This window comes from Opisthorchis viverrini, assembly GCF_000715545.1.
Source record: "Opisthorchis viverrini unplaced genomic scaffold opera_v5_200, whole genome shotgun sequence".
Taxonomy (NCBI): Eukaryota; Metazoa; Platyhelminthes; class Trematoda; order Opisthorchiida; family Opisthorchiidae; genus Opisthorchis; species Opisthorchis viverrini.
The window spans coordinates 451,323-469,931 of NW_008751855.1; the positions used below are offsets into that span (position 1 = coordinate 451,323).

General features: G+C 44.3%; 1 protein-coding gene across 1 annotated transcript; it reads right to left on the reverse strand.

Annotated features, from left to right (window-relative positions):
* Window positions 1–17,225: 17,225 nt before the first annotated feature.
* T265_08038 (hypothetical protein) lies at window positions 17,226–17,444 on the reverse strand (the record flags this gene model as incomplete). Its single annotated transcript, XM_009173732.1, has 1 exon — window positions 17,226–17,444. The coding sequence occupies one exon, from the start codon at window positions 17,442–17,444 to the stop codon at window positions 17,226–17,228; it is 219 nt and encodes a 72-aa protein (XP_009171996.1).
* Between the last annotated feature and the right edge of the window lie 1,165 nt (window positions 17,445–18,609).

Sequence of the window (18,609 nt, forward strand, 5' to 3'; positions counted from 1 at the left end):
ACACACCAAATGAATGCTTCTCCATTTTTCTGTCCTTGAATGTAACCAGCTACCTAGTTTATGTTTGTCCCCAAAGACCTAAACTCAGCTACCGCCGAGCACATACTTTGACCGCAAGAGCTAGGCGACACGTTTTTAGCAACTTGTTAATTTCGATCCCACCGCATCAATAAAGAGACTGCCGTGAGATTGTGACACTCAACAAACTTCGGTGGATTCGTGCCATCTGGCTGTGAAGGTGTACTGAAGCAGGCCCGGTTACCGAAAGTCAGCCGTAAACTCCTACACCCTCCAACTCCCTTCACACGATCGCGAACTAAAGTATAAATGTCAGCCTAGAACCGAGCGATAAATGTTTGTGGTATCCGCAAAAATGCTTTCCCTTTTCTTTCTGGCTTCCCGGTCACAATCTCGGCTGTCCGCTCCAAGCTTTATGATACTGACTGAAAAACAGAATAAATTAGACGAAAAACTGCTGGATTTTGACCTACAATATTATCTCAGCTGTTTTAGGCGCAAAAATAAAGTTTTGCACGTGTGGGACTACCCCGTTGAACAAGCGCCCCTGAGAATCGTGTGGCTACATGCTCAAAAAAACCAGGAAATCCTTGCTTCTTCCTCGGCGTTCGGCTAATGAACAGTTTGGGCAGGACATTCACCTCCCACAAAGTGGCACGCTGACCCATGCATTCTATGTCTTAAAGTCACTGTCTGTGACAATTCTCTAACTTTTTCTGGTGCGTCATATCAATACAGATACTATTAGTCTCTCGGGTGAACTCACTTTTCACCGCGTATGAAAATCGCCATAGTGTTGCGAGTACCTTTCGTTTATGATACTAGCTAACGGCTGTGCAGCTCCAGCATGCCCACAATCAGCAAACCTGACTGGCAACCTACATAGGACCGGTCTCCATAAACAGGCTGGCGGATCAACTAGACATTCTGAATTCTCCTTGAGGGACAAAAACGGAGAACCGACAAATGATCCAACAGTGGTATCTGAGGTTTACAGAGAACACTATGCGTGTCTATACTCATCCCCAGCGTCCTCGTCACATCCAATCCTGTCAAGGCGAAACTACGGACAGTCTCTAACCGACTTGGTCTTCACGGTGGAAGAAATTTGTCAACTCGTGTACAAGATCAACTCATTCTGCGCGTTGGGGCCTGACGAGGTCCATCCAAGGATCCTGAAGGAAACGCTCTCCACACTGTCAAAACATTTACACATGGTGTTTCGTCAGTCACTTGACGAAGGCCGCCTTCCCTCTGCTTGGAAGGAAGTGATTGTCACGCCAATCTACAAAACTGGTGACCGGCTATCGCCTGGCAGCTACAGGCCTATAAGCCTCACTAGCGTGCCGTGCAAGGTGATGGAACGCATTCTGAAGCGAGCTATCCTAGATCACCTAACTTCCAGCAATCTGATACCTCCAGCCAAACACGGATTTTTCCCAGACCGCCCTTGCGTGACAAACATGCTCGTGTTTATGAACAGCTTAACCCAAGCCAAGGACGAAGGACGCATATCGGATGCCATATTTTTCGGCTTCTCAAAAGCTTTTGATAGGGTCCCAAACGTCCCGCTGCTCCACAAACTCAAGTCTTACGGGATTCAGGGGAAAATCCTTCGCTGGATAAAGGCGTTCCTATCAGACAGATCAATCCGAGTGAGAACAGGCTCGACCTAATCCTCTCCAGCGCCGGTCTCCATTGGAGTTCCTCAGGGTTCCGTCTTGGGATCATTCCTGTTTCTGACCTACGTCAACGCCCTCCCAGACGTTCTTGCGAGTCCATGTCTACTTTTTGCGGACGACTTGAAATCGTGGATTTCCAATGCCGGTGCCCTCCAAATGGATGTAGACGCTGCCAAACAGTGGTCGTTGGACCGGTACCTTCCCCTGAATGATGAAAAGTGCGTCCATAATGGTTTGGAGGCGATTCAGCGAATGCCTTTGTTATGCATGGTGAAAAGGGACCAGAAAACCTCATGAGAATAGATGCTAAAAAGGATTTGGGCATCTGGGCTCCCTCAAACTTGTTCTTCTCACTGCACCATGAGAAATCGGCCCAAAAGGCATTCGCCATTTTACGGATGATCTGACGCACCTTCTCCCATATTACTCACCCGGGCATCTAAATACTCTATGGTCGGGCCGCTCCTGGAGTACGCCAACCAAGTTGTCTACTCAGGACGCACGAAGGACGTCACCCTCATCGAGCGCTTCCAGCGGGCCACTACGAGAATGGTTGCCGGCCTCGAATCAGCGAACTACGAAACGAGTCTCGCGATTCTTGACCTCTTTCCCCTGGAGTACCGTCGCCTCCGAGGGGACCTAATTATTACTTACGTCCTGTGTGAACAAAGCTTGGCAAACAGGTTTTTTACCGTTGACCCAGCAGACGCCCGGTGAGGACGTAGTGAGAAACTTTTCAAGCTCAGAGCATACATATTCATTAGACAAAATTTTTTCTCAATTCGGATAGTAACTGCGTGGAATGACCTTCCTCCGACGGTTGTTCACGCTCCTTCCAGAACCAAGATAAAGCACTACTACACATGTATTCATTCGAATCCTTGCGCTGGCAAGCATTCTGCCCATAAAAAGAGCAACGCTACACGCTTTTTTCACCTGTGCCTTTCAGGTGAACGACAGCCACTGACCGACAAGAACAAAACCGACCCGGGAAACTTGGGCAAAAGCCTAGATCCTGTGGATCAATCCGTGAATCCGTGACTTGTCTCTTCTGCACGATTCCAGCTCCAGAAAAGTTCTAACCCCCTAACTACAACCTTTTATCCCGTATCAATGCACACCCTCAAAGCTTACGAGGCTCCAGGTATCGCCGTTTCCAGCACTAGACCACTCAGCTTCTCGGCTCGGCTAGAAGATAGCCATTTTGACTGTATATTCGTCATGAACACTTAGGCTCTTGAACGCAAGCAGCATGTTGTTGTTCACATAAGGTGTCGTCCCTGCTCCATATTTTCACCCGACTCTTTTTCAAAGCCACATTTAACCGTCCACCCTTCACTCGTCAGTAAATTTTTCTGTCAATCTGTTCCTTCATCAAAGTCAACACTTCCGATGTTCCAAAAAACATTTCCTCATACTGGCCCGTCCCAATTACACCACCAAATTTTATCCCGCTACAAACACGGAAAGTTACGGCACTCTTTCTCCTAAATTATTGTTTCAAGTTCTTCACCAAATGTCTCCATTTGAGGTTGTGGATCTTCAGCATTTCCATTATCCCATGCTGACCTTTGCTAACTTAACCTCTGACTCAGTGGCATTGTTTGGTCTTTATCCTAATTGGTACACACCCGATCTAACCCATGATTATTTATTTAAAGACCTAAGTTTACCCGTGATGCTAAAAGCAAACCCATCACCTTGATCTACCGAGATCATAACACTTCTGATGTCTCCGCGTTCCGCCGGATAATTCCAAGCGTCATATTTCTTCGTATTTCAGGATGCTTAAATTATTTGTCCCGTCTACCACTCCAAGATTCTTGGGTCGTCCGTCCTTGGTCAAATCCATGTCGATTTTCTAGGGATTAGGAATTTTTACTAACCTCTCTGTCTTCGTTCTTTGATCTTATAAAGCTTTGTCGTTATAATAAATAGCCGCCCTTCCTCTGACATTTACCGAATTCTGGCTACCTCTTCCGTATTTTAAGTAGAAGAATTCATCCTGAAGTGAATGTACTCTATGCCCGAAAGCTTTGTAGCACTGTCTAGTTGGTCCGGCATTGTCATGAATTATCAGAAATGTACACCGCATAAAAATCTAGGGGGTTAAAAACCCACGATATCACAGCCAGTTTGTCAGTCACTCAGCATTTAAGCTACAAGTAACAGATTGGCAGCGTGGAAAGCTTCAACCCCAACTGCGTGTGGATAGCATGCATATTGCTCTGTCCTTTGTTCATGGTGCTTAATGCGTGTGGTCACATGGGTACCCTTTTTTCAGCGATGAGTATTAAGGCGTGGATTTTCCTGCTTCTAGTCTTAGTTTAGGGGGCAGGTAATGTGAGAAATGAGATTTGAGCCGATAAACTGAGTCCATGTATGCAGAAAAGGACAGAAAACGTAGCAATGTGGTTTTGATTTAATAACTAAATGAAGAGTGGTGCTCCATCTTGACTGGAGACGAGTCAGTAGCTGGTAAGCACTAGTGTTTAAAAGTTTAGGTTTTCAGGGGACTCGGGTTCAAAATCTTCCGAGGTGTCTGACATGCATTTCTTGAAATCTTCAATGAAGATAAAATGGCTACACAATGATTTTGGCTTCTCAGAATGAAATGACTTGATTTTTGAGACAAAAGTCCAAAAGTCTCCAAAAGTTCCTTGTAATACCTCTGCTGTAGTCAGCTTAAACTTCATGTATATTGCTAAATCTCAGCTTAGTTTCTTTTTTACGTTGCACCATCTCGCCTTGAAGTCACCAAGTAACTTCTGATGGTTACATCATTTATTTGAAGACCGAAATCGACAAAGCTTACACCGATTACCTCAGATTAGCACTCCCGATTTCACTTGGTTTTTTGCTCTTTATCTAACTTCATCCCCTTGGGATGTTTTTACAAATCTCCTTCACATACTTACCCCGGTTAACCAGCTGCTTGCTCATCCTTCCCAACTCCAAGTTCTATATTCGACGAAATTCCTCACCGGTACTCCATTACTTCCTCAGTTGGGTTGATCTTACTGAACCCTGCACGTTAGCCTTCAACCTATGTCATCCAAACTCGATATTGAAGTTTTTTCTTATGTAAATCGCCACGGTTGGCCCGACTTCCTTGGTAGCGATTGTCTAGTTTTCACACTAATATGGGCGTGCTTTTTCTGCTGTCGTGGAAATGTTTGTAGCTCAGGTAGCGTTAAATTTCGTTTGTTTGTTCGCTGGGCTGGGAAATCCTTCCAACATCGATCAAGGTGAACTCACCGGTACATCGTTTGGGAGTCTAGTGGATTTTGGAGATCGGTTGGTATTCGGGCATTTCGTGGAGTTCCCTGTGTGACAAAGTGCTGGTTGAACTTCGATTACGATTTATAGTAACTTCGTCTCGATTGGGATTCGGGCATTTCGTGGAGTTCCCTGTGTGACAAAACACGTGCTGAACTTCGATTACGATTTATAGTAACTTCGTATGACTCGATTGGGTGCTCTAATATCCGGTGTCGACGACCGCGACGATTCTAGTCGATGCTGGTCGATGCTGGAGTGACATCTTTCCCTGGCCCCTCTAGGTCCCGGCTCGTAATCACTGTTGATGCGACTCTTAGCTGCTGCTTACTTCCTAATCTGCAAATCCGATGTGCGGATCACTCTGAATATCCCCGATGAGATGCTGGCCCTTTGCACAAAGTGGTGCGTGAATTTGATACCGTTCAATGCATTGTTTGATTTTATTTACTGCGCCGCTGTTCTGTATTTTATCCATGTGTCGCTTTCTAGTGCACGCACATTTTCAGAGTCGCAACCACCTTGTTTTATCCAAGAGCGGTGGTCAATTGTTTCCATCTATTTCGTTTGTACACTTGATAACTTCAAACGTTCTTCTGGGCAGTTCATGCGCATTGTGTACTGAACCTCTTTTGATGGTGACAGGGGTGTCGTCTACGTAGCTGACCTATAACTTTGGATTGATGATTGATAGTAACGCGCGCTACAGTGTTTGCGCTACTTCCCCTGCATCAAATCCTACATCGGAGATCTTATGCCTCTCTTACTCCTGCCACGGTGAATTTTTTGTTTCCCATCCGTTTTGTGCGGCGAAGTTTGTGAATAGCGTATTTTGTTTTGTGCCATATAAAATACGACCAGCATCTGTAGGAATATCCTGTCTTTGTCCTACCTAGTTTATCTTGCGCGGTCATGCACTCCTTCTTTTAGCCGCACAACTTGATGTCTAAGTCAGCAAAATTCCGGTAAATTGCAATACCATTCACAAAACCCGTGATTATTCCTTTTTGGCTTCTTACTTACTAGATCATGGGCAATCTTATTACTGGAAAAACTGCATTCACGCACAACAAACCATGATGATGAAGCACCCGTTTCAAACCCGTCTTTTCCCTGTAGAGATTTTGTCATGTAAGTGAAGCCAGTCTATACTGGAAAGCCGGGAGGCACTGTACAGCTGTTTCATCCTTACTGGGAATCATCAGCAGGGCATGCAATCGATGCACAAGCCAGCATGCTGACTGGTTAGTTATGTACAAACCAGGAAGTGCGCGCTTTCAAATTGCATTTGTGCACAAGCCAAGGAAAAACCCACTTAGATGGTCGAAGCGCACAAACAAAGGAAAGATGGACTGTCGGTGAAAGCGAGAAAATGGCATGGAACGATTTCGCTAATTTATTAAAGGATAGCTCTGTTTCTCCGCGTGAAATATGTACCATAGGACGTTTACAAAATAGAAAATCTTAACATCACAGAATGTATCCGCTAAGCTTAACGTATCCGTCGAACTGCATTTCTTCACACAACCTTCTTCTGACTACCCATATCATTTCTTCCAATTAAAGCTTGGAAGGAACTTGACATTTGTGTTTTCGGAAACCTCGATTCAATCTTAACTAGTCACGTATATGTAATTATAGTTAAGACTTTGCACTCGGAACGCTAGGTTGCTTTCATCTTGTTGAATCATATTTTAGCGCTATATGACTCAGCAAAACCAGTAGCATCCTATGAAGTAACATAGTAACCGGGAAATTCGAAAAAAATCGAGCAACGTCGCGCGAAGTTGCACCACGAACCACCGAGGCAGCTCCCCAAGCCTACCCCGCTCGGCCATCAAGCCAGGAGCTGCGATTGATGCACATTTCTCTTGAGTAGCTTGGCCTCGTATGCAGAGGTTGTACGTTTCGTTATGGATCACGTGACAAGGACCAGCCAATCATTTGCTTCAGTCTGGCTTGTGCACTAACGGACTTCCGATTTTGTCCTGTAAGTGAAGCCAATCTATGCTGGAAAGCCGGGAAGCAATGTGCAACCGTTTCATCCTTATTGGGAACATCAGCAGTGCACATCTCACGAAACTCCGAAGTCTCGAACCTGCGACCTCCTGGCTAGCGCTCTGCTGATATTTCCCGCTGTACAGCCGCTGTACAGCAGCTCTGCAGCATAGATTGGCTTCACTTACAGGACGAAATCTCCACAAAATCCCATTTCTTTTCAGTATTCGCACAATGGAATGGAAATTTCGACAGCTGTGACGCGCCCCCGATTATGAATACCAGTCCTAATATTTGAGCCCAACTTACGCACCCCGGGGTCTCAGGGATGCCGGGAAATCATTGCAAAGGACATTTCCGCCAGAGGTGTGATTGCTCCAGCGGACAATGAAATTCGAAGAGCTGCAAAAATGTATGGGTAGATTAAAGTGGTTTTTGCTTTGAGCACATATGCAACAACATGCAACATTTTGGCGCAAAAGTGCTATTTCACACGTGGAGGTTTTGCCGATGAAAGCACGGTGCGGCTAATGGGTCCCTTTTTCTACCAATTCAGGTTTTGTAATTAATGATGGGGGCTACAGGCCTATACAGTTCTCTGCCTTGTGTATTTGTTCACGCGTTGATCCCCGGCGGTACCTGATTTGAACCCACTTAGTGATCGGTAACCTCATCGCCTGGCCAGTGCTTCAAACTCACATGGATCTGCAAAGGAACCAAAAACCCTCTATCACACATCGGCTCTGTTCAACCTATGCGGATTCCCCTATCCAAACAAAGCTCAGATCACCCACAGAAATTCACACCTTCAGTCCAACCACTTCAAACATGACTCCTAATACTCGTCTTCCAGAAAACAAAGTACGTGGGTACAATGATGACACGGCGCGGCCAAATTCACCCTCACGGCCCACCCGCAAATATTTTTCCTACTCCCGACTGCGTCCTCCCACTGACCCACTCCATAAACGGCAACCACGAAGAAATTCTCTTCTGGTTCTCTTTTGCTTCTGAGACTAGTTTTTTCAGCTCACTTAACCTTTAGTTCCTACCTAACTACCTCGCCGCTTTTCCGTCTACGAACCATAACAACTGGATGATTTTCTTACAACTGATGTTACATTCTGTGTACTCTCCTAGGAAACTTCTACGAGCAACAGGATTACTAATGAGTCAACACAGTTTCAATGGATATCGCGATCATTAGACTCCAGTGTTGCTGAATCCTCCAGTTCATCATCCTTACTATTGGTTATCGTGACCCAAATGCTAATAGACAGGCGGCCTCAGCAATGGTTTTTAGAGTTATTTTGAATTGACTGGGCGGTTGACTGCAACACTACAGCTTCATCAGATTAATTGATCTTGTCTCACACTTTCCGCAGTTTTCAGTCTTCTCACCGCACGCCAGGAAAGATGCTTTCAGTTATGCCTCCTTTCATTGTGGTTCTGAAAGCCCTCTCCTAACTTTGACGGTCCGTTCTTGCTTCAGCTTGATATTGTCCTATGAAAAACAGCAAAACCCCAGAAAACGTTCCTTTCCTTCGATGTCCGTCGTATTTAGATTCTAGCGGTTCATGCACGACGATGTCTGCGTTCAATAACGCCCGCTTTTGTATGATTAACACTTTTCCATGCAAGCCCAAGTATCGACAAATCTTTTACCCTGGCTACACCGCTATGACTATGTCTGATGGTATGCCATCTGTTAGCCGGGAGTAAACATTATCAGTGTTATTTACCAGCCCAAGATACGGGATTTGACATCCTTGGGACATTTGATTGAAACTGTGCTCTCCCTAGCAAACTGCAATTCGCAAGAGTCGGTCAAAAATTCTGCCGTGGTTTGAGCCAAATATCACCAGGAGAAGGCAGGTAACCACACACAATGACCTCTCTTTATCAACACCTCCGGTCTCCACTGAAGTATCCACTGTAGCGTGCTTGGCATGTTGCTTTTCCCACTTAAAATAGATGTTCACTTAATCACTTATTACTACATCAAATAATATTAGATAATACTGTTGCTACAGTTAAGGGACTTTGCTTTGACTTTGTATAAATTTTTGTCGCTCTAGGTTATATTGCATCCAACATTCTTCCTCTGGTTCACTCCTCCCCCTCTTCTGATTGGCTTTGAATTCGTTCCATGAAGTTTAAACTTGATAAAATGCCGGGCTTCTTCTTCCAAGAGTGAGGAACAGCCTGTGGCTTGGTGGTCATGGCCAGAAATGCATGCTTTTTATATCCAGTTCATCTCACAGCCAACTATATCTCATACCCATCTTCAAACGGTTCAGTATTCCAGTTCTGTGAAACGGCCATGAATAGGCCCCGCAACATTCGAACGCCTGTCGAGCTACCTTATAGAATTTTTTGGCGTCACTCAAGAATGCACACCAGCGTTTTGCTTCCATCTACCACTTTGGTTCCATTCCTTATGGATAAAGCTTCTTAGATTGAACCTTGGTTTCTTGCATCATGTGGACCGCTTGCCCCCTATATTACACATTCCTCTTTCTGGACTCTCATGGTAAATCCTGAAATGCCTTCCGTAGGAGTTCTTTCGTTCTCCATTCCATACCATGCCTTTTTCCACACGCGCGCCACACTTTTCCATCTTAGTACTTGACAAATCGCGGACTGTTGCCGCTCTGATAAAAAAGCGGAGTGTCACTTAGAGTTGTGGCCTACGTAAGAGGCGTTTTCGAAAAAGACTGCATAAACCTCTAAACTGCACTGTTTCCTTTCTGCCCGATTGCTTAAGGCGTGTACTTACTTGTGTATAATTTTCAACTCCACCTTATACGTAAGGCGGCCCTCCTTTCATTCCGCTCGGCGAAAAACTGCTAGCTTCCCTGATTGTGCTTGAACTCTCTAGCTCAAAAACGAGTCTTTAAAGCCCTCAACCTTTAATAGGCAATTTACTCAGGCATAGTTACGTCGAATCCAATTGTGCTCGGCCCAACGTCGATCATGCACGTGAAATTCCTTCCGTATTCCTAAACCGTATCTTGCAGTAGCTTCATTTCTAGTGCGGATGGATGATTAGTTTCTGAAGTTTACAGATGACATCAAAACCGTTCACCAGCCCCTATTTTCTAATCAATTCACGCGTGTACTAGCTGTCTATGATTTCGCACTAGGTTGTAAAGCTTTACGGGTGGGCCACTCGGTCACCCGTTACGCTTTGGCCGTGATTATTCTCCCTTTTCCTTGTTCAGTTTTGTGCAGCATCCAGTTATAATATCCACTGGGCTCCAAACAATTATAAATTAAAATTCTAAACGCCTTCTACTTCTGACGCCCTCATAAATCACCGCTAATGCTGTTTTGCACAGGCAGGATCAACGTACAGTAGCCATCTTTGTTTAACTTCAGGGTCCATTTATTCGAGGGCACACAAAATCGTGGTGCTGAGTTCAGGTACAGATTGATTATCCGTTATTATTTAGTTGTATAAACCTTCGTTTTCGGCCTGCTAAATCGCTAATTACCGCTTTTTCCACTGCGACCTAAACGACCCCGTGGTTTTATGCACATTTGTTCGCACTCACAAGGCTGCGTTGCCGGCACGATGAAATACATACTTGGCGAATGCGTTTTTGTTAGATGAAACCGCTTACCAGCCTCCCGCCGCGCAGATTTCGGAGCTAGTGCGAGGGACAAAACCGTGCGCGCTGTTTTAGTTTCCACACGTACTGGGGTCATCTTTTTGCGCTTCGATATTTTATATTGGTATGCTGGCTCCCCCAGGGTAGATCAGGTCCCCGGTCCGTCACCAGCGTTTCCTAAGCGTACTCTAAATTTGGAAAAACGAATGAAGTGTACCGCTTACACCTGGCCGCATTTGAAAGGTACCGATTGCTTTAGTCGTGGTATGTTTGACAGCGTTCAGAATTTTTGGTTTGGGCTGTCTCGATTTTACCCGCTAAAAATCGCACAGAAACACATGAAAACATGCTTGCAAAACAGCTGTTACCTCGAAGCATATGAAAAAACTTCAAAACCGCGGTTGGATCAAATTGTAATATTGGATGCTTCTAATTATTTCACTGTCACCGGATCGTTAAGATTTCGATGAATTTATTTATGTGTACAATTTCACTTTTCATTGGCCGCTGTGATCAAGCATTATTGATTTGTGACGTCTAAAAAGATTTGAAGTATGAACTGATCTCTGCGTTTTAGTTCTTTCTTGCGGGAAGAAACGTTTTGAAGTTATACACCGAACGATTAGGTAGTCTTTTTCTCGCTAGCTAAGAAAAGGTGAGTCATTTGTGCCTTATGGTCTATTGAGTATTCTATATTCTGTATTCTTGGAAGGAAACAACAGGGGTTGATGTATCGGTTGTAGCTAGAAGGTCTGGTGTGTGATTTGCCGGCAGAAAACACTCGCTTTACCGGGCATTCAATGGGCCTGATTTTAGCGGTCTCCGTGATAATGACGTTTTCTTATCTGGAGTACAACCCTCAAGTCAGCAAGCATTTTTGACAAGCTCATTGTTGACCAGCGTCTGACCCGCAACAAGTTGAATGGTGCGCCGTTTGTTACGGACAACCGTTGTGTAACCGGAGTGTGCGTATTGTGGCCAGAGACCCTAATCCACCCCTCCTCGGAAGACAGCAGTATGATAGCGCTTTCATGAACATGCTTGTCGCATTAATGCCTTTACTCCATAATCGCAGGCAGTACAGCCAGACGGCCTTATGGAGCAAATACCGATGGCTGAGACAACAGTCGTTGATCTGCTTTTCCGGGCTTGCAATTAGCTTGCAAAATCGGTGACTTAAGGTCAAGGAAACATCGTTAGTGTGAGGTGGAGTAGGTGGTCTGCCCTGGCCAAGCTTGGTTTGCAGAGTTTTGAAGTGTCCAATATAATTTCCTATGATTGACTAAACGGAGTCTCTCTTACTCGCATTTTTGTAGGCATTATGGCTATTGGCGCTGCGTTGTGCTCTGTACGTTACGTGAATTAACTTCCACACCAGAATACATGAACGCAAACTTACAACAAAAAGCACGACTAACTTTTACTCGTTTTCGTGCACGAATGTCAAGATGACACCAATTCTACTGAGGCACCGTTCACGCAATATCACAAATAAAAACAAATAAAGAAGGTTAATTCAGGAAGCAGGGTACTGCACTAAAATAGCCATCAAGAACACATCGAAATTGAATCAATATTCGATCATTACATGCAAAATTACTACGAAGTTACAGAAAGCATAGGCCTTGGGCCTCTTTGAACTGCTGAAGTTTGCACAACAAATTTCCCGCCTTTAACCCGCGTTATTGTTGAAGCATTTAACCCGGTCCCCATGTTGAGGTGGCGCCTCCATGGCGACGGCGTTGTGCTAAGGAGAGATATACGAGAAAGTCGTTGGACAAATTTGTAAAGACTCCATCCATAAAAATTAGGGACCTTAGTAGCCTTCAAAAATGTACCCACGAGTGCGGCCATTTCAACGATCTACTGATTTGGCCGTCGTCTCTGATCAGGTATGCCCTCATAGGGCACTATTTGAATTCCGTTCAATGATGCTTTCGTCTCTTGCACCTGGAAGTCACGTCGTTCTTAACATAGTTCTTACCCATCCGATAGTGAGCCACAGAAACACTTTCAAAAAGCCCTGGTTCCTTTCTTGAACAACACTTATCACCTCTGATGGATGCATTTGTAAACAGGCTCCGCTGTTTTCTTGAGCATCAGGTTACAGCCGGAAATGCTTCCACACATCAGGCACACCTAAAACGCTTAAAGCTACTGGCTAGTTCAAGCTAACTTGAGGTACATTTTTGGCTTAGTTGTACTGGTTTGGGCGTAATCTGACTCACTTTTACGCCATAAATATTCTCCTCATCTTATCTAACATAATCCCATCCAAACTATTCTGATAGATCAGTGGCCAAGACAGCGAAACTTCATGCGATCTAATTGTCTAGGTTGGTGCTGATAATATTGTTGTAACTAAAGGCTGCGGGGTTAATTACATTTCAATGTCTCGGAAACAAACATCCTTCAGCCCACATCCAAGTTCCATGGTCGTCACAGTGCCACCACTCAAATTTTTGTCCCCCAAGCTGTCGATGAACAGTGAATTCTCATCACCGATTCCCGCGGTGAGTTTGGCCCCCGCATCCAAATTTGTCTCACTTGAGATCCCTCCCTTCAGCTGCATGTCCTCCTGTATAAAGCTCTCTCAAATCCATGCTAAACCCCGCACTCGACAGTCTACCTGGTTCCTGGCACTATTTCGCCCTCATTCGCTACTCTACTTGCGATGGACTACATTGCGATGGACCCCGGAAATATGCCTATTTAACCCTACTTCATGTGTCTTCTCCACTCACAATTCAACAGTCCCAATGGGCCACTCCCTTGTACTCTATGCTTGTGTCACCCACGGGCCCACCATTTATCCACAAGGCACTATCTTGATAGCGTGCCGGTGAAGATAAAACTGAAGATAAAACTGCGAAGATAAACTGTGCCGGTGAAAATAAAACTTGCTATGCAGCCGGTACAGCGTGTGCAAATTATCATAGAAAATTTCCCCATACTTATTGGCTGCGACGAACTCCTTAACTTTCTATGGCGGACGTCTGCCACAATGATATTTAACTTTTCAGCGTAATTTGCGAACATCTGCACCACTTTGGGCTTGTGCGAAAAGTAAATTTCAATTATTGTTTATGTACTCATAATATTTCGAAATCCAATAAAGGCAAAAACCCATGAACAGATCAACTTTCCAGCTAATTATCTCACTATTTTCACGATGACAATGGCAAGCCATGGCAGCAGCTGAAAATGGCTCTTGCGCCTAAAGTACAATTTGAGTCGCTTAATGAAGCTTTAGCAAGACCAGGATTATCTGAAGAGGTTCAGAGTTTTGAATAAACACAGTTAAATTATATGATATTAGAGAAATTTGGTGTGTCTAATGATTGGCTTTGTGGCAAGACGAGATTGCTACAATTCGAATATTAAAAGGAAGAACAAAAGCGGAGGAAGTCAAAGGCGAGGAGCCCTGCCTGGCGCGTGATAGAAAACAATATTTTGTATGAACTAATATACAAGCACGAAGAAGCTGGAGAAGCGCACATATTGCATTGATCGGGCCGATAATTTTGAACCAAAATTGAAAAACATCCTTGAGTCCACGTGGCCTCGGACATATGAGTTAATGGATGAGTTCACGTGAAGCGTAGCCATGAGTATTGAGGTTTAAACATTCTCAGTGGGGATAAGTGGTAGCCTGTATTTCGGAATCATTGAGTGCCATGAAACCAAGGACATACTGGTGTCACCGTTGGAGTGGCAGTGTTAAGAGTAGCGCTAACACACGGGACCGTAAACTACTGATTTGTGTCGGGGACAACCTGAAACTGCACCGAGATGATTAAATCGTAGGAGAAAGTCGAGTGACTTACAATGAACCGATCCAAGGGGTGGTTGAGGCAAGTTGAGTTGTGCGTTTGTATTTGCAGCTAGGGTGTCAAGAGTGAAGGAGATGTCATGCAGAGTATGTGTAGAATAGCTGCACGTATACCATAAGACCGAACATGGTAGTAAATGTACATAGAAGACATTCATCGACTGCTAATCGAGAGGTACGCAAATTTTCCGTTGAAATAGTAAGATATTTTTCCGCTTATGCGCAGGAAATAAATGAAAATAAATTGGTTACCTCTCCTTCGGTAACATAGTCGAAAGCATCCGACCCACGGAAAAAGAGCGACGCAATTACTTGGCACCACGCTCGGTATTATTACTTTTCTTTAATTAAAAAAACCTTTACCAACTGTGATTTCATGGTATTTAATCTTGAGCATTTCTGACTGATGACGCACACGGTTATGCTAATGAAGGACCGTCATTGGCCATAGCATAAAACTGTTTCCGCGAAAACCAAGGTTTATTCGCGGCTTGATTCCTGCTTGGAGAAACCACTCAATATAAGTGCTGTGAGCCCTGCATAGCATCTGAAAGATGCTCCATTGTCCCTCAGTTGTTTCAACATAACCAAATCTGGTATAATTGACAGTAGCATATAGTTGCACAAACGTTGTGTCATACATATAACATGGGCTTTGCAAACGGTAGTATCTTTGGAATGCTTTTCGCTCAAATCATACAGTGTTTTAATTAAGGAGTGGAAAGAGCCTATTCGTGAATCAACCATGGAGCTGGGCAGAACATGCTCGAAAATAAATACACGTCATATCAGGATTTATGGACCCCGTGCAATAGCAACATTCACGAAGTTCGGATTATCATCATTCAGTTCAACGCTATTTATTTACCAAACGATGGTGCTCGGTCAACTTGGAGTTTCGCCCATCCCAAAAATGGCCATCAGAAGGTGCATTGGTATGAACTCAAGTTCCACCGATGTTGTTTTCCGTAGTTTCAGTGAAATACTTTTGATCGGCCACGATAAGCGAACCTACTGCCACCATCCTAAGTTGAGTAGCTCTAGCTTATGTATACTTCATCTCACAAGAAGTCACGGGTGAGAAACTCCATCGCTGCTCTGGACGGTAGCTACTGCCGACTGCTTATAATTGGTTGCGGGATGGCTTTCTTTTCCTAACCGTGAGGTTTTGTTTTTGTGCTTTGGGCCACGCACGAATTGTAATTTGCAGCGCACATCAGGGAATCGGAGACTTACAAAAGACTACAATTACTCCTTCACTCTCAGCGGGAATATGAGCCCACTGCATCACTGGAAACTTTGTACTACGCTCCTGCACTGGCATGATATCTGTATACTATTCCACAGTTTCTAAATTTGCCCAATTTATGGCCAAATGCTCCACTCAATGTTTGCTTTCCCGGACGAATTGCTTAATTTTTGACGTGCTCAAGCTGTTGAACAGATTGGATAAAAGGTTTCCTTGCCAACGAAGGCGAATTCTGGTAGAGATTTTGCTACATAAATGAAGCGAACCTATGTTAAAACGCCGAGAAGCACTGTACAGCTGCTACACCATTACTGAGAATCATAATAGTGCGTATCTAACAAAACGCCAAAGTCTCAACCGATAAATTCTGGCTGGCAGTTCGAACACTCAATCATTCCACCACGCTTGGATTGTTAGCGGTGCAAATAAACCCCATTTGAACAGGATACAGTGCAGCGCACTGATGTTGAATACCATTGGGGGAAAAACAGCTATACAGTAAATCTCTGCTTTTTGTGCGGATTGAATTCACTGGCTGGATGAAATCGCCACCAAACCTTTCGAATATTCTCACAAAATCAACACAAGACGACTTCACCCGTGCGGGGCGGAACGGGAAAATTAACAGTTTTTTGCCCGAGCTTATGTAATCTTAAATGGGACCACTTAGCCCCATGACAACTGGTAGGCCTCAAGGAGCTTTCGCGTAATATTATTGGCTAGTCCAGGATCTAAGCCGCTTTGTATACCCGTTGTCTTGTATCAGGTTGGTCCGTTGTATTCTGTTTCGGAGTCCAGAATTTTACCCATTATTTGCTTTCTGGAATCTGGTGGACCGGGTCAATGTTAGTCCATGAAACGAGCGGCCCTTTTTTTCGAAATACCGCGTTTCAGCAAACTGCCAATTCCGTTTTGCTCTTGTTCTTGTGTGAAAATATATCTGGCCGGTATTACAAGTGGACTAGTATCCTTCGTGATTTGGAACAAATGTCAATCTTACATAGTTTCTACTCGTGTTTGTGTATTCCGGTTGCCAGCTTTCTTTCAGTCTGATGAACATAGAGACTTTCGAAGTCGTTTCTTCACAGTTTGTGGATCACATTAGTACTCTTCACCACACTTATCATTACATTTGATTTAGAAGTAGTTCTTCTCAACGCGTTTGCAAGCTTTAGATAAATCCTGACAGGTGATGTCGTGGATGCTTTGAAGTCATTTCAGCGGGGTTCTGGATAGGTGATGGCGCAGTATTTCCGTGATATAGTTGTTTTGACAAGGTAGCAAAGCGTTTGATTTGTGAACATCTGGGCAAAGATTTCATTGTGTGGCCCGCATTTTGTGGGGTCTGAACAAACCAGTGTTCTTTCCTCGCCTTCTTCTCCTTTGCATTGCAGTGCATTCGGGCCGGCCGGAGTGGAGCGCAAACACATTATTTTTAGCAGTTTGGATGATTGTTAGGTCATCTCTACTGAAGTTGCTCATGTCTTCTTGTGGTGAAAAAATCCAGGAACGCCAATGCGCCACTCACCTCCCTCTCTATTATCAAGGGAATGCTAGGGAATAGGGTCCTCCGCACCCGATGTTTTTGGTGCAGCACATTCTCCTTTATGAAAGAGCATGTCGTTCACAAGTGGCACCCGAAATTTGCTACATATCCGCTTGGTGAACTCCATGTTCTTCTCTTTATTCTCTGTGATGGACTTCGAGGCTGATGATCCCATTGAGTTTAACTGAGTTTTCCACGGTGCTAAACCATAAGGTACGATTTTCATTGCGAATGGAAGACATAATAACAACTTTTTCAAGGTAATTTCTTTGTTTACACTGGTTATTTGAAAGCGAAAGGCTAATGTTTTCTGAGCTTCCTGTTCCGCTCTTTACACGCAGTAATCCTTCTTCCAAATTATGCCACCCATGATCGCCACGATTCATCTCGTCTTGGTTCCAAAAACCATTCACAGACATCCTGCAAGTCAGAAGCATCTAGACCACGCGCTTGTATCCAAGTTTTCGGAGTGAAAACCTGTGTGGCAAATAGATTTGACGATCCCACATATCTAACTAACTAGAAAATTCCCTCGCAACTTTACTGCACGTTGACACATAAATGAACAGCATTATACGGGAAACCTTAACAGACTACCTTCATATCGTCAACAACTGCGCAATTATGTTATTAATCGACGAAGTGAATTATCGATGTCCGCGCACAAAACAACAGCGATTTGAATTTTAGTACCAAGTTACTCTCCAAAGGAGATTTTCTATCCAACTCTGCTCCAACGGTGACATCAGTGGGTCTATATGTTTCCGCTATACACCACCAGTCCGGGATGCAGGCAACCGTTTATCCCCATCGCGAAATTCTCCACTTTATCATCCCCGCTAACGCTTCGCATTTCAAGACGGCACAGTCAAGTAACGGTTTTCAGTTTTACTTCAGATTGACGGTTGGATCAATGAAATGCTACTGTTTCTCCAGAGTTGTTGAGCTGGACCCTTGTATTTTGCTATTCAAATACTTCTGTCCTGTGCAAGGCAGGGGCTCTTGATTTTCTTCCCCTCCGCCGGTAACAGCCTGATCCTGCGTCTATCCGGTATGTTGTACAAGATACGAGAAGGAACCCAACAGCAGTGTTTTATTGCCCCCGATCATGCCATTCTAGACGTAACCCATCGGCGTCGGATAAGATTGTTCTTATTATTAGTATTCATGTGACTACCACCGACATTAGTCGAGTCTGTATTCTTACTGTAAATTTATAATCAGACTTAACTAGATGCCACTCATCAGCTAGGAACGAACAATTATTACGCTTAGATCACGGCAGAGTAGGTCGGGGTACTGTAACACCCTAATGAATACTTCGGAGTCGGACGGGTTCACCTTTGCAGCAAAACAAATGACAGGTGAAAACGAGCGAAACAAGTGAGGAT